Source organism: Schistocerca serialis, chromosome 1, assembly GCF_023864345.2.
Source record: "Schistocerca serialis cubense isolate TAMUIC-IGC-003099 chromosome 1, iqSchSeri2.2, whole genome shotgun sequence".
In the NCBI taxonomy this organism is placed as follows: domain Eukaryota; kingdom Metazoa; phylum Arthropoda; class Insecta; order Orthoptera; family Acrididae; genus Schistocerca; species Schistocerca serialis.
Window position 1 is genome coordinate 484,816,389 of NC_064638.1, and position 17,342 is coordinate 484,833,730.

The window sequence follows — 17,342 nt, forward strand, 5'->3', positions numbered from 1 at the left end:
AATGATGTCAGCAGCCGGCCGGGGTGGCCGAACGGTTCTATGCACTACAGTCTGAAACCGTGCAACCGCTATGGTCACAGGTTCAAATCCTGCTTCGTTCATGGATGTGTGTGATGTCCTTAGGTTAGTTAGGTTTAAGTAGTTCGAAGTTCTAGGGGACTGATGACATCAGAAGTTAAGTCCCAGTAGTGAAACATGTTGGTAGTTGTTGACATCTCTCTTATCACCTTTCTTAGAGAGTAATTTAACAATGGCATATTTCAGTTTGTCTGGAAAAATGCCTTGAGTTAGTGATGCATTACATGTCTCAGATAAGACTGAGCTTATTATATGGGAACAAATTTTTGGTTCTCTATTGGAAACACCCTCAGAACCAGATAAACTTTTATTTTTGAGAGAATGTGTTGTTTTCTTAATTTCAGAAGGAGAAGCTGATGACACACTCATATGATTGAATTTTGTGACAAGTACATTTTCAATATATTGCTGTGATTTTGCTCTTGAACTGTTTTCCCTATGCTTTGTACTATATTTAATAAATGGTTATTAAATACATTTGCTACCTGTGACTCATTATTTATAGTCCTTCCATTCAATTTAATAATGATGATATCTTGTTCTGTGGCTGATCGTCCTGTCTCTCATTTCACTACATGCCATATAGTCTTAAGTGTTGTCGGAAGTACTGATATTATGTGCACTTTCCTTTGTTTTTGAGTAACAGTTCTTACTAATTTTGAGTAGTTTTTGTACTGTGCAACTACTACATGATCCCTACTTATTCTCGCCAAAGATACATTTCCTTTTCATCTCACAAGATACGTTAATCCCTTTAGTGATCCACAGTTTTTTACATGACTGTTTAGTGTCCTTTCTGATTACCTTACGCGGAAAGCTGTTTTTAAATAATGATATGAATTTGTCATGAATTTGCTTATCTTTTGAACCACATTCTCGTGATGATAAGACATGGATTCTACATAAAGGTGTAGAAGGAAAGTGGCAGCGAAATGCCATAATTTACAATCCCAAACAAAATAAAAAAAAGCCCAAAAAATCGTGGCCACCAAAACAGTAATGGCCACAGTGCTTTGGTATTGAAAGGCTGTCCTACTTATTGACTTAATGTACAGGGCAGAGACCATAATTGCAGCGGCCTGCTGTCAGGCCCTTCACCAGCTGTACCATGCTGTTGAAACCAATGGTAGGCATTATTATGTAGTGGCACTCTACCTCTTCACCATAACACTTGCTGCTCACATTCTGCCTCATTGATGAAGGATTTGCTTTGACAATTTAAGTGACAAGGTTTTGAACATCCTCCTTTTTCCAAATTGGACTATATTTTGGGTGGGAAGCCCTATGGCAACGACAACAAACTGAAAGAGGACATTAGGGACTGGTTCAACAACTTTGCAGCAATTGAGTACACAGAAGGCATAGGAAAGACTGTGTTTTGAAATCAGTTTTCTTTCATTATCATGAATAAAAATGTTTGGTGACCCATAGAATAACCCTAATACTAGGATATACATTCCACGTGGGAAAAATATATCTAAAAACAAAGAAGATGTGACTTCCAAACGAAAGTGCTGGCAGGTTGATAGACACACAAACAAACACAAATATGCACACAAAATTCTAGCTTTCGCAACCAACGGCTGCTTCATCAGGAAAGAGGGAAGGAGAGGGAAAGACGAAAGGATGTGGGTTTTAAGGGAGAGGGTAAGGAGTCATTCCAATCCCGGGAGCGGAAAGACTTACCTTAGGGGGAAAAAAGGACAGGTATACACTCGCATACACACACACATATCCATCCGCACATACACAGACACAAGCAGACATTTGTAAAGGCAAAGAGTTTGGCCCAAATCTTAACAAGCCTGACAGAAAAATGTACTCACCTGAAATTCCAATGATTGTTCTGAATAATGCATCAATAAAATTGTAAAACTGTCCTCAATCCAAAGATTGGTTTGAACATCGCAGTGCTTAACTAGGCATGGTCCTGTTGGATATGGTATACCATTGCCTTCCTCTGACATTTGAACAGCTATTTGTAGGAGGACCTGCAGTTTAATGCAGACTCCCAACTATGATGCACCTCAGCATTTGTCATATCAACAAACATTTCCAGAATGAAGCAATAAGTGACAGACAAAAATCCAAGGATAGACCAGCAATTGATCATGAGATCTTTGGGTCTGTAGTCTGGCACTTTGCCACAAAGCCACACAACACATTAATATTTCATCACAATGTGTCAGTCGAAACTGGATAGTCAGGTTCTTCTACTGCCTGTACCTGTTCAATAATGAGTTGAAATTTGGCAAGAAATCTTACAAACTCAACTATTAAATGATGCATTTCTACACGCTGAAGTAGTGACTGCAATGTTTTTCTGTCACATTTGTAACTAACGCAGGCTTATCAACAACTGTCTCTTGCGTGTCTACACAATCATTTTATCTCTGGTTTCAAGGCATGTATGCAGGCTAGTTCTTTTTAAATGTGTGTTTTTAAGTTTCCACATGCCTGCAGTAAATTTAGTGCTCCCGGAGCATATCCCCCACCCCCTCCCAATCTAACCTGTGATACAAAACAGTTAATAGAATATGTGCAACACGAGGGAGATGCTTAGAATTTGATAGTGCAAGTTTCAGAGTTATTGCTTGCTCAGTAACAAATGTAGTGTTTTACAAGTCATCAGTAGTGATGACTGCTCCATTTCTATAAATATTTCTTTTTTAACATGTATTACCATTTTTGTCACACTGGACTCGCATTCGGAAGGACGACGGTTCAATCCCGCGTCCGACCATCCTGATTTAGGTTTTCCATGATTTCCCTAAATCACACCAGGCAAATGCTGGGATGGTTCCTTTCAAAGGGCACGGCCGACTTCCTTCCCCGTCCTTCCCTAATCCAATGAGACCGATGACCTCGCTGTTTGGTCTCTTCCCCCTAAACAACCCCCCCCCCCCCCCCAACCATTTTTGTGCCCTCACAAGGTGTCTTCATTTTCCCATCCTTGTATATGTACGTGGCCACAAATCTGCATAAAAAGCAATTCCTATCTCTGAAAGACACTGCTTGAATTGCAGTGTAAATTTAGCCTTAAATTTCAAAGCAAATTCAGAAATATTGCTGAATATTATTGGAACAAAATGCCATGGATATTTACATGGTCTATTCTTGAGTACCTGGTACAGACTTCAGTATGTTGAGCTAGCTGATACAAGTTGGCTTTGTTGACAGAGTTAAATGAGAATGGATCCTGAGTACACAAGTCCAAATAAGCATTAGTATGACTCTCTTTCTTTCTTTTGCTGTTGGTAGTGGTAAGGATGCACTTGCTCAGTTTTTCCTGTGGATAACTTGTGCATTTGTGCCTCATTAGCATGGAAGTCGAAGAGCTTGTTTTGTATCAGTAAACGAATTCAGAGCTACTACACTGTAGAGATATAAGTACCATTGAAAATAACTTCACTGTTATGTCTGAGTAAGGACTCGAGGGCCTTTAAAGTATGCTTATGGATCTAACCACTTGCTAGGAGTGAGAAGTATTTTTAAGTTGGCTTTTCATGCAGAGAGATTTATAAGTCTTTAGCGTACGTTGAATAGTTATTACACCATGCCAAATGTGAATGCAGTATATTTGATTTTTTGAGAGACTATAGTAGCCTTTGGGTGCTTTAGATACTAATTAACTGTGCATTTTTAAAACTTGTGATAACTTCTTGGCTTCCAAACTTGGTAGGTGAGAAGTCTCATTGTGTTTCAAGCCGTCTTATTTGGCATTTACTTCTAATAGTTAAGATCCAAAGTGAGAATCATCTTTGCTTGGCGGCTATCACAAAATAATACAGAAATACTAAGTTCAATAGTCTAGTCTATAGATACGAAGATGAAAAAATTGTGGAGGAAATGTTACTATAATCTTAGGCTAGGTAGTTCAATTCTGATAACTCATGGAGCACTGACACTCTATGAAGCACAAAGACGTGTTTTAAAAACCAGGTATCATGTGGGTTGGTTGGTTTATTCAGAGGAGGGGACCAAACAGCGAAGTCATCAATACCATCGGATTAAGAAAGGACAGGAAAGGAAGGCAGCCATGCCCTTTCAAAGGAACCATCCCACAGTTACCTAAAGCAATTTAGAGAAATGACAGAAAACCTAAATCAGGATGACCGTATGCGTTTTTGAACCGTCGTCCTCCTGAATGCGAGTCCAGTGTGTCACCTTGCTCGGTATGTCATGTGGGCACACCAATATTACAGCCATAACAATGTGATACAAGTGCAAGCTATTAACGCAATTCATTTTTGTGCACTAACACATCTTATCCATTTATGATTATTGTGTATGTGTGTGGACACGATAAAATTTTAGTACATGAAATTAATTATGCTGCCCTTTTATCTATAAATTTCTAAATTAAAAATCCTTTGTGAAACAGATTCGGCAAGAAAGAGCATTTTCAATTGTATTTGTATGTAACTGTGCTAGCTGACATTACATCAGTGGGGAGGGGGGGGGGGGGGTGGAAAATTTTTCATAGAATAATTCAAGATTTATTAAATAAAAATGTATGGAATGTAGAAACATTTAGTTTTGTTCTAGGCTGTATGTTGCAAATTATCACTCTTATTGAACTGTGATTATTTCCAACAAATTTTACAGGAGAATGTGTATGTTGTGAAGTACACGGAGATGTACGAAAGATGAGGGAATATGTGCACCGCATGTAATTGCATGGTTCCTTAGTACGAGTAACCTACATATCAGATGCACTGTTTAAATAACATAACCACTTACATGCAGTGATGCAGTGTTGTGTTAAAAAAGGACCATTTACACACTGAAGGAAGAGAAGCGATATCTGTGGGGGCTGAGTGACTTCTAGTATAGTGAAGATAGGAAAATGATGAATTCATTTCATAATGTGTTTCAGTACAGCATGAAAATGAATGTCACACACTGAGTTCTCTTCTTCTCTTGTTCACCTCTCCCCTGTTCCTCTCCTCACTCTGTAGATGTAGAAGTAGTTAGAGTTTTGTGTAATTGTGATTGACAGAAACTGAATTTATTGTTGTAGATGTTCTGTCAACAACAATACCCTACTTGATACTAACATTTGGCGGTTTATAAAGGATGCTAAAACATTAAGTGATTATGGCACCACCACTTAATTTTTCTGTGTCTTTTTTGAATTGCCGTAACTTTCAAATATCTCACAACATGAGAAAAAGGTCTTACTGGTATGTTCTGTGCAATAGATGTTTCAGCATACGGGCAGCATTGTTGGAACCTCATTCACTGTCACTTATGGTGCAGTTTCATGTGGCGACAGCTGTATGGCTGGTGCAGGTGGCCACTGATGCAACTAATGAGACCGAACGAATATCATTCATGCCAGCCAAGTTGCGAGACATCACCTTTCCATTGCCAGAACAGGTGCCATCAACACTAAGGTTTGTATATGTATATAAATATTTGAAATCTTTCTGTGTAGATGCTTGATTAGTTTTTAAGTAATTTGTGTTCTTCATGATATGGACTATACTAACACCTTTAAAAATAGAACAGAAAAATCCCAAATAAAGGCACCCAAGTGAATTAAAACACGAGTTTCACACGAAGGTACAGTAATGGTAGAATCTTTTAGGAGTTAAGAAAAGAAAGGGAATACAAATTTGAAGCAGTCAGTACGATCAGAAGTGAAGGCAAGTTGACAGATATTATATTCAGATGCTAGAATAATTAATAATGAAGTTGCGCGTATACCTATTAACTTTCTGAGATAACAGATAATTCTTTGGAAATACCTGTGATTTACAAAGGTAATATCAGCTAAAAGAGGTAGGAGAAAGAAAGGTAAATCCATAAGGAGTTACTGCTAAATACAAATCAGTCAAGATGCTTTCAGCAAGGGGAGATTATACTACCGCAACAGCGAATGGAATTGTAGTAGGTGAAAGAGAAATGGCAGGTTGGATTAAACTGTAATGAAGACAAGCAAGTTAATCTTGTATGCTGGTGCAGAACACATGTTACAAAAAGCAGGTATCCATTTTTCAAATGCAGCCCTGCCAATGCATTGTCCTTTTATGCCTTGTGTATGCGATACTACCACCATCTGTATGTGTGCATGTCGCTTTGCGATTACTTCTGTCACCTGAGTGTAAATCTGAGCCATACATAGTTCCTCTGTGCACTCCTACCCTGAGCTAAAGGTTTGAACTTCCTCATTGACAAAGGACATTACTGTTTCTCTGTCTAGTTTGCTGAACATATCAATCTTTTGCTTGTTATTTGTAATTCACTGTTGCTAAATTTAGGTGACAAAAGTCATGGAATAGCGATATGCACATATATAGATGGCTGTAGTATCGTGTACACAGGGTATAAAAGGCAATGCGTTGGCAGGGCTGTCATTTGTACTCAGATGATTCATGTGCAAAGGTTTGCAATGTGATTATGGCCGCACAATGGGAATTAGATATTGAACACGGAATAGTAGTTGGAGTGAAACACATGGGACATTCCATTTCAGAACTTGTTAGGGAATTCAGTATTCTGAGATCCACAGCATCGAGAGTGTGCCGAGAATACCAAATTTCAGGCATTACCTCTCACCATGTTCAATGTGGTGACAATGGCCTTCACTTAATGACCGCAAGCAGCAATGTTTGTTTAGAATTTTCAGTGCTAACATCCAAACAACACTGCATGAAATAACTGCAGAAGTCAATGTGGTAAGTACAGGGTGTTTCAAAAATGACTGGTATATTTGAAACGGCAATAAAAACTAAACGAGCAGCGATAGAAATACACCGTTTGTTGCAATATGCTTGGGACAACAGTACATTTTCAGGCGGACAAACTTTCGAAATTACAGTGGTTACAATTTTCAACTACAGATGGCGCTGCAAGTGATGTGAAAGATATAGAAGACAACGCAGTCTGTGGGTGCGCCATTCTGTACGTCGTCTTTCTGCTGTAAGCGTGTGCTGTTCACAACGTGCAAGTGTGCTGTAGACAACATGGTTTATTCCTTAGAACAGAGGATTTTTCTGGTGTTGGAATTCCACCGCCTAGAACACAGTGCTGTTGCAACAAGACGAAGTTTTCAACGGAGGTTTAATGTAACCAAAGGACCGAAAAGCGATACAATAAAGGATCTGTTTGAAAAATTTCAACGGACTGGGAACGTGGCGGATGAACATGCTGGAAAGGTAGGGCGACCGCGTATGGCAACCACAGAGGGCAACGCGCAGCTAGTGCAGCAGGTGATCCAACAGCGGCCTCGGGTTTCCGTTCGCCGTGTTGCAGCTGCGGTCCAAATGACGCCAACGTCCACGTATCGTCTCATGCGCCAGAGTTTACACCTCTATCCATACAAAATTCAAACGCGGCAACCCCTCAGCGCCGCTACCATTGCTGCACGAGAGACATTCGCTAACGATATAGTGCACAGGATTGATGACGGCGATATGCATGTGGGCAGCATTTGGTTTACTGACGAAGCTTATTTTTACCTGGACGGCTTCGTCAATAAACAGAACTGGCGCATATGGGGAACCGAAAAGTCCCATGTTGCAGTCCCATCGTCCCTGCATCCTCAAAAAGTACTGGTCTGGGCCGCCATTTCTTCCAAAGGAATCATTGGCCCATTTTTCAGATCCAAAACGATTACTGCATCACGCTATCTGGACATTCTTCGTGAATTTGTGGCGGTACAAACTGCCTTAGATGACACTGCGAACACTTCGTGGTTTATGCAAGATGGTGCCCGGCCACATCGCACGGCCGACGTCTTTAATTTCCTGAATGAATATTTCGATGATCGTGTGATTGCTTTGGGCTATCCGAAACATACAGGAGGCGGCGTGGATTGGCCTCCCTATTCGCCAGACATGAACCCCTGTGACTTCTTTCTGTGGGGACACTTGAAAGACCAGGTGTACCGCCAGAATCCAGAAACAATTGAACAGCTGAAGCAGTACATCTCATCTGCATGTGAAGCCATTCCGCCAGACACGTTGTCAAAGGTTTCGGGTAATTTCATTCAGAGACTACACCATATTATTGCTACGCATGGTGGATATGTGGAAAATATCGTACTATAGAGTTTCCCAGACCGCAGCGCCATCTGTTGTTGAAAATTGTAACTACTGTAATTTCGAAAGTTTGTCTGCCTGAAAATGTACTGTTGTCCCAAGCATATTGCAACAAACAGGGTATTTCTATCACTGCTCGTTTAGTTTTTATTGCCGTTTCAAATATACCGGTCATTTTTGAAAGACCCTGTAAGATGAACATATCCGTTAGGGCAGTGTGGGGAAATTTGATGCTAATGGGCTATGGCAGCAGACGATTGGCGCGAGCGGCTTCACTAACAGGATGACATCACTTGCAGTGCCGCCTTTCCTGCGCTTGTGACCATATTGGTTGGACCCTAGATGACTGAAAAACTGTGTCCTCGTTAGATGAGTCCCAGTTTCAGTTGGTAAGAGCTGGTGATAGGATTTGAGTGTGGCACGGATCTCATGAAGCCATGGACCCAAGTTTTCAGCAAGAAACTATCCAAGCTAGTGGTGGCTCCATAATAGTGTGGGCTGTGTTTACATGGAATGGACTGGGTCCTCTGGTCCAACTGAACCAATCAGTGACTGGAAATGGTTATGTTCAAATACTTGGAGAGCATTTGCTGCATAATCGATATGATTCAGGCAGTGTAGGAAAAAATCTTACCTTCATAGTCTTGGACTTTATTGAATTTAGCATATGTTAAAATTAAGAACTAAGTAAGGAACACAAATTTTTTCCTTTTCTCCAAAAAAAATTTCTACTCTGAGATACAGCCCTCGAAAGATGACAGTGTGCATACCATTTATAAGATGCAAATTTTAGGAAAAATTTTAAAATGCTGTGTCTCTGGAACAGTTCTAGATTTTTTGTTGGGTTTTTTATTTGAAAGATAATTGCTTTATGATTACAAAGAAATCCTCCATTTGGTCTTACCTGTCGAAGTTCTTTTACTGTAGCGTTCTGAACTTTTTTTTATAATTTATGGATTTTTTTTTCTAAATACCAATCCATAAAATTTTGATTTTTTTCTATTGATCAGTACCAAATAGTCTACATTCCCTGAAAAGGAGAGCTTCCACTTTTAGGTTGAACAAGTTTTATAAGCAACTGAAATTTTTGCCATACATAAAACCTGTTTTATAACTACATTATCACATAACAGTATCATAAAAATCAAAACCTAGCCTTATTTAACATAATTTTAGTTTTGGAAGATGAGTAAGTGACTCATTTTTCAAGCATTTTAAATGGTACCAAAATGTATGTGAAAGGTCCAAAGACTTAAAGGTTTCAGTTTATACAACTTCTATGCACTCTGTTTTGCACTGAAATTAGCCAGTCACTGAACTAAAAATGTGTTCCACTGCTTCAGTATCTTTATTTGATATAGAGTGATGCCTTCCTGTTGAACCAATAGGAACTGGATCACTTACAATCTTCAAAACATTGTGAACAGGAAGGGAGCACTGATGGCATTCTTGCTGTCCTTCACCTGGAAACCTATATCCAGCAGCTGCTCCATGCAGGGCATAAAGTTGACTACAGTTTCATTTAACTCATAACTGGTGTCTATAATGTGCAATCCACCGGTCACAGTCATACACACATGCCACAAACATCCCCCGTCTCAGGTCGTGAATCTGAATACTATCCTGCTCTTTCTGAGATGTTGGCGGAATGAACGAAGATTTCTTCTTTCTTGCTCCTTAAAGTGCGTGCAATATGAGTTTGCTCATCACTTTGAGTCCAAAAATGTGTCTTCTGACTTTCTTTCACAGGTGTAGTTTGTTTGGACCATTCTTCTTTTGTCTGCTCATGGAATTCTTCGGTTTTCTCTTTGGGTAAAAGAATGAGGGCTGTGGATGTGTAAGATTTCATGACTCTCATAAAATCCTCAGCATTCTTAATCGCAGCTGTATTTGGTCTGGAAAGATTATGTTTGGTAGCATGGTGCTTTAGCAGGCCACCTACACCATCACAAGGCCCCTGCCCGTGACCAGTAGCACTGCATACCCAGTCAGTTGGCACAAGGTGACTTGCCCAATTCAAACAGCTGGTAACAATTTTTAAAATGACTAGGAGCACCGTCATAAATAATGATGATCTTCTCTGCCCCAGTTTGCAGTTGAAGAATTTTGTGCATTGCTAGCAAAGCATGTGTCAAATCATGTTCTGTGTCATCACTTATAACTGCAATACTTGTAGTCTTGTTTTGAAAATATGTCACTCCTGTAAAAATTGAAACCTGGTCATTACTCCAATGATACCCTTGTACTTCTTGTGATAGAGTTACAGACCAGTTCTCAGCAAAATCACAGTGAAGCACTAAACATAGTTCTTCAGCCTGTACACACCCTTTCGCTTCTGCAATGTGTTGTTGTTGCCGTTTCTTCAGATGCTGGTGTGTTACTGCTTTCACTGACCATTTACCAAGTTCATCAGTGAAACTGTCAAAGGCAACAGTTTTCTTAATTAGTTTATTTTCCTCCCATGTCGCATATGTAGTTTCTGCAAAGTTATCTGCTACGCCTTCCAGGCCAAGTGTGTGTAAAGACAGTCCTCCCTTTCCAGGGCAGTTACCACATTCTTGAAACAAACAAGTCTCTCGCATTACGTTACAGACTACTAATGACTTCATACACCCAACCAAGGTTTCATATGTAACGTGCTCCAGTAAGTTCTTCAAAGTTATCACACAAAGTTCAAAATTTGCACAGTACACACATAAACAGACGTCGCTAGGTGGGTGTAGAACTACCCACTTAGTTCATAGTGCATACAGTTTTGATCTTCCAATATGTGAAGTTGTGTAGCTGCTTTTATAAATTGCAAAAGTTTCATTAATACTGCGAGTCATGTACCTCTTCACTTTCACAACTTTTTGACCTTCAACTGTTACAGTATAGTGTCCCCTTTTTTTTTTTTTTGCGTTCTGGGGAGAACAGCCCCATTTATCTTCCAGATAAAATGACTGCACTATTTGAACTTGAGCTGCTTCTACAGGATGACCATAATAGGGACCTGGTCTTCCAAGGACTCCTTTTACAGACTTCATGTTTTTTGATTTGCCTACCATGTGCTTTGATACTGATGAAATGTGGTTCAAAACTGTTTTCTTTGAAAATGTCTCTGGAATAATAGTTAAAACTTGTACCTTTCACTGTCGGATGCACGATATTCGACAGCTAAATTGGTATTTGTGAAAAATTCCTGGCAAAAGGTGCAAGAGAGCTTTGGTTTATTTTCTTCTGAAGATGGAATTTCTACTTTGAAGAGTGTGGTCAGTTTTGCTGTAGTGTATTCATCCATAGCTTTAGTAATTTCTCTGTGCTTTCTTGATGCGTAGAGCTTATGACTCGACTTCACTGACCATGGTTTCTTAACAGGACTAGCACCTACCTCTGTAGTTGACTGATTCAGGGTATTTAATCCTTCCTCTATTGATGCAAAATCTGCACCATGGCAGGCTTCACCTTGTTCAGATAGTATCATTGTTGTTATTCTGTCAAAACATTTAGAACACAAAAAGCCGTCACTGGAAACATCTTCACTTTGAAACAGAGTCTTCAAATGAGAACACTTATTCTCAACCTGAACAAAGTCAGTACTTTTTGTTTGTCTTGTATATCACTCTTTTATGGATATGCAAATAGTCAGCACACTTCACTCTCCTGTGACCCCAGTCGGAAGACATTTCAAACAGTCCTTTTCACAACACACACTGCAACTGTGTCAACTGATAAATTACTCATGAAATCACAGAACTCACTGGATGGTCTCAGATTTCTTAGAAGCCTCTTCAGTAAACAATTTAGCACTGAACAACTACAATACAGACTCCTGCAATGAACATCCACAACAAAGAAACTGACTAGAAACAAGAACAAAGTGTAAGAAATATCTGCAACAATGAAAGTGAAAAGAAATAACTGCAACAAAGAAAGTGATAAGAAATAACTGCAACAAAGACAATAGAAATAAACATTGCAACAAAGAAATTAATAAGAAACAACTTCAGTGAAGAAGTTAAAAAAAATAATTTTTCAAAATAAAACCTGTCCAACTTTAAAGTGGACGCTCTCCTTTACAGAGAATGTAGTACTACAAGGTACTAATCAATAGGAAAAAATCTAACTTTTCTGGATTGGCATTTGTGGAAATAAAATCTCTAAATTATAAAAAAAAATTCAAAAGGCGACAGTAAAAGATCTTTGAAAGATATGTCAAAATGGAGGATACTACTGTAATCATAAAGCAATTACCTTTCAAATAAATAAATAAATAAATAAAAACACTAACAAAATATCTAGAACTGTTACAGGGATACAGCATTTTAAAATTTTGTTCAAAATTTCCATTTTCAAAATGGTGTTCACAGTGTCATCTTTGGAGGCCTATATCTTGGGTTGGGAATTTTTTTGGAGAAAATAAAAAAAATATGTGTTTCTAACTTACTCCTGAATTTTAACATATGCTATATTCAATAACATCTGAGACCTTCCTGTCTGAAGTGATTGGATTATGCCAGATGTAATTTTGATGTATGATGATGCGCCATCTCACTGGCCCACGATTGTCTCCAGTTGGTTTGAAGAACATTCTGGAGAATTTGAGGGAGTGATTTGGCCACCCAGGATGCCCAACATGAATCCCGTCAAACAATTATGGGACATAATCAAGAGGTCAGTTCATGTACAAAATCGTATACTGGCAACACTTTCACACTTACGGATGACTATAGAGGTAGCATGGTTAGTGGGCAAAAGAGGACCCGACATGCTGTTAGGAAGTATCCCATGACACTTGTCACCTCAGTGTATTTCAAAAGTTACTGATACATTGTTGTTGATGTTACCATTAATCCTTTTGCTGCTGTGGGTTTGTGTATACATGCTGCTACACCATTTCCCCAGGTGTTTCCTACAGTGCTATGGATATCTGTTTACATCCTGAGCAGCCGACCTCTCACTGCTGCGGATGAGTTACTTCCATGTCACGGTGAATAAAGAAGCTTTGAGTATTTATCATACAACATATGTGCCTCATTGTGTGGTCTCATTTCTAAAAACCTTGTTTCGATACACTGAATTGTTTATGAGGTATGACGAATGTTAAGACCACATGATTCATGATGCACAGAGATGTGAATGGGTGGGTGGCGCATGACTGTCCATCAGATATGAAACACAATAACTTGAGAATGAAATGAGACATTATTCTGCTCTCAGTTTTAAATAAAATTTTGATGTCTTACCTACATTTCATTCACTGCGATTTATTAGCTAAAATCAACCACACACAAAATTTACACAATGCATTTCTACCTCTATAAACTCTGTAAGTATGATGGATAGCAAAAAGAAATTCATTTCTTTATTGAGTGGAGATATCAGACTGTAAGATGTGCAAAAATCAAATTGGATGATAATTATTTTGTATGGGTTAGAATGCCATCTCTCAACACAGGCACCAGCATTTGGTGAGCAGTACGTCCATAACAAAAGCTGCTCTCACCAAGGAGCGTAGAGAGCACTTTTGTATCAGCAAAAAGGTTTATGCTATTAATTAAAACAGTAGATGCAACTTATCTGACCTGACCTCCAACTTCAACTGAGATACCTCAATTCCTTCAAAATGTTCTTTCAGCATAGTGTCATAAAACAAGTTGTACTGTGCTCTCATATCAGACCTGACAGGATTAGTCATGGAAGCTATCCCCCACCAAACTATTATGTCACTGTGGGTAATAAATATTATTAATGTTGGGCATAATTTCTAGAAAGGAACCAAAAGCGAAAGCTCAGATCACCTATTGAGAACTGATGGAGTAAGTATAAGTGAAATAGTTGGTACGAAAAGAGGTGGATAATTTCAAGCTTTTTTATGTTTTCAAAAGTGTATGTTACAGTACATCAGAACGAACATTTATTGTCTCAATAAGTACGTTGTGGTGAGCTAAGATCCTTCCATCTTATTGATTAGATTTAAATCAAATGCTTGAAATTGATCATACATGGAAAAAAGGTGTGGAGAATTCAACAGAATTGTCTTCAGTTCCATTATTTGGATCTATAACCGTGTACTTCAGATTTAGCAAACAGCAATGACAGCTGCAGTGTAGATTTAAAAAAAGCTGAGTTCTTGAATAGAATGAACTGGGCCCATCCAACATTAACTATAGATGTATGTACACACCTATATTTTTTCCTTGCAGGGGTTGAGAGAGAAGAATTGCAAAAATATAATGCATAATTCAGAATGGAAAAGTACACTGTTATTAAGGTAGTTGTCAAAAGATGGATATGTTGTGAATTTATGTCATGCGTAAGGCTGGTAGATGCGGAGTGAGAAGGCAGGGGGGTGGACAGAGGGAGGGGGGGGGTTGGGGGGGGGGGGGTGGAGAGAGAGAGAGAGAGAGAGAGAGAGAGAGAGAGAGAGAGAGAGAGAGAGAGAACTACTATATTTTTAGGACAACCATTACTTATGTTGGTAACAGTGAACTTTATAATATGGGCATCTGCAGCTAAAGGTATGCATTCTTGAAAAATAATTCACAAGCAACCATTGTAGGATGAGAATTGCATCTTCTTGTACATTTATTTTCAGATCATTTACAGTCACAAGTTGAATGCATTGGATGTCTCATCATCCCAGTCAGGTCATATTAATTCATCAAAATAGTGACGAAAGTCAAAAATTAAAACAGGCGGGATAAAGAAGGTGGTCATAGAAAGGATTTAGGTCAGAATGGATCTGATACATTTTGGTGAGGATGGTTATGGATGGATGCTGGTGGAATACTGAATGTATATGTGAGCATTGTTGACATATTCACTTATTATTCTGCCAGCATTCACCCATGATGGTTCTCGCCAACTTGTATCATATCTATTCTGAGCTGACTTCCTCCTGTGGCCATCTTCTTCATCCTGCCTGTTTTAATAGTTAAATTTTGTCACTCTCTTGACAAATTAATACAATGTGACTGGGAATGATTGGATGTCTGATGCACTCAACTTTTGCCTATAAATGATCTGAAAATAAATGTGTCTGAAGATGCAACTCTAATGTTGTGAAACTGGTAGAGGTGTTAAAGGATCTTACAACAGCTGTTTGCAGTTTATTTTTCAAGAACTTACATTGATGTTAATACTGTAGCTATCATTATTTATTTTTCAAGAACTTACATTGATGTTAATACTGTAGCTATCATTATGTGTAATCTCTACTTTGTTTCATGGCACTTGAGTTATTCTCTTCTCTTGGTGGCCCATTACAGCTGTGTTCCTGAATTCCTGATTGAGAATACTGTTGGATTTCTAAGTTTCTTACGGCGATTTAATCCAAGAACACTGGAAGAGCAAGGATTTGATTTTTTGAGTCCAATATTAACAGAGGTATTAGTGTTTATGGGGTCTCAGCAAAGGATGCGTAATCCTCATTTAAGAGCACGATTGGCAGAGTGTTTAGAGTCACTACTTCCTCATCATAAAGAGAATCCAGCTTTCAGCACCAGTTCATATGGAGCATTTTTTCGTGAACGCCTTTTTAAAGAACATCCTCATCGCAATCAGGTAAATAGTGATGTTTTTAATGTATATTTATGTACAGTGAGCTGGTAGATCTGTACTCTGTTGTTGATTTAATTTTCTTCTCTACTTTCAGATAGTGCGCAGTCTTCTGGAAGTTTTTGTGGGAATTGAAATGACAGGTCAGAGTGTTGCTTTTGAACAGAAATTCAATTACAGACGTCCTATGTATGTTGTAATGGATTATTTATGGCAAATTGAAGAGCACAAGGACTGTTTCAGGTAAGTATAGCAAATTATGAGAAATGGAACATATATAACACAGTGATATTATTCAAATTGACACAGAAAAAATAAAAAAGAAATTACTGTACACATTTGGTGTACACTATAATTGTTTTGCTCCTCAATACAAACTATAAAATAAAATAAAATAAAATATAGGTCTCTAACACACCAAGTAGGAGAACTTCATGTTAATATTCCAGTTAGAAATAAAGAAGAAATCTCAGTTTTTTCCCTCCTTTTTGAGCAAAAAGGAAAACCAGAGATAGGAAATCCTGTTTGAGTGTAGGATTTTATAGCAACTTTCTGTTTATTACTTACACCTCTTATTATGAAATACTGTATCCAAAATTATTAAGAAATCACACGGGTGAGTAACAACCATGGGACTGTTTGCTATGTGTATGTTCTCTGTAAATCTTTTCCTTTCTGCTCCCCCTTCCCAATGCATATTCATCTCGTCCTGAATTTTTCGTCAGAGCTTAGTAGTGGCGATCCTCCAAGGTTGCTACAAAAACTCTTTAATTGCCTTCTTTTACTTATTTTTCTTTGTACACAATGAAATTAGTAGCAAAAATAAATATGGTATTGATTGTTTCTTACTGTGTCACTTCTCTCTGAAAAAAATAAAGAAATGATTAATTGCAAGTAGTATTATGTAGTGGTACCCCGATATTACCATCAAAACTGAGTATGTGGTACAGTATTACTATTGACTGCTGTGGCACCACCACTCAGATCACATTGATCCTCAGGTGCACTTTCTGATGGAGCCATGCTAGACTCTGGCATATAAGCCAGCTCAGGATTGAGATCAGCAGTTAGTGAGTGCATACTACAAATATTTTCATTTTGGCTATGGTGTTGTTCTGGTTGATTCCATTTGTGATCTATGGAACTATCACATGTCTTGGACTGGATTTTGCTTGGCAATACAGACTTTAAGATAGCTTGCACTGTTCCTATAGAAACTTATATCTCGTGTTATGAGTAAACATCCTTTTTTGTTTAAGTAGATTGCCTTTTTTACAAAAGTGGCAATGAATCGGGACCTATGACATCTGCATATCGGCGTTTGAACAACATTGTAATTAGGTGAGAATATGGGTTTTAAACCAGGAAACATTTACAGCTACTCCTGGCACAAACCATCCAATGTTATAAGGAGCTGACAACAGCTGTTACAGGCAGTGCAAGTGTGAATGAATGTAGAAGGGATGTCTCCCATGTCACTCATGTTTACGACCTTTCCACCACTTAATGTGAAGAATGGGGCACTTACTGCTGATGACTGTAAATGTATTTTCAGCTTGTCAAATTCCTGACTCTGAGAGACAAAAAACACGTTCTTGTCTGGAATCCCAGAACTGTGCCATCTAATACAAAAATTAGAGGCTTCAGTGACTTCTGCAGAACTCAAGATGCCTAGAT

The 17,342-nt window shown here is 38.5% G+C and overlaps 1 protein-coding gene across 1 annotated transcript in view; it reads left to right on the plus strand.

Moving 5' to 3' along the window:
- LOC126473725 (ubiquitin conjugation factor E4 A) overlaps window positions 1-17,342 on the plus strand; it is a 117,027-nt gene that overhangs the window by 7,389 nt on the left and 92,296 nt on the right. The window contains exons 2-4 of the mRNA XM_050100973.1: window positions 5,283-5,477; window positions 15,377-15,671; window positions 15,763-15,908. Coding sequence (XP_049956930.1) covers window positions 5,283-5,477; window positions 15,377-15,671; window positions 15,763-15,908 — 636 coding nt within the window. The remainder of the gene's footprint in view (window positions 1-5,282; window positions 5,478-15,376; window positions 15,672-15,762; window positions 15,909-17,342) is intronic.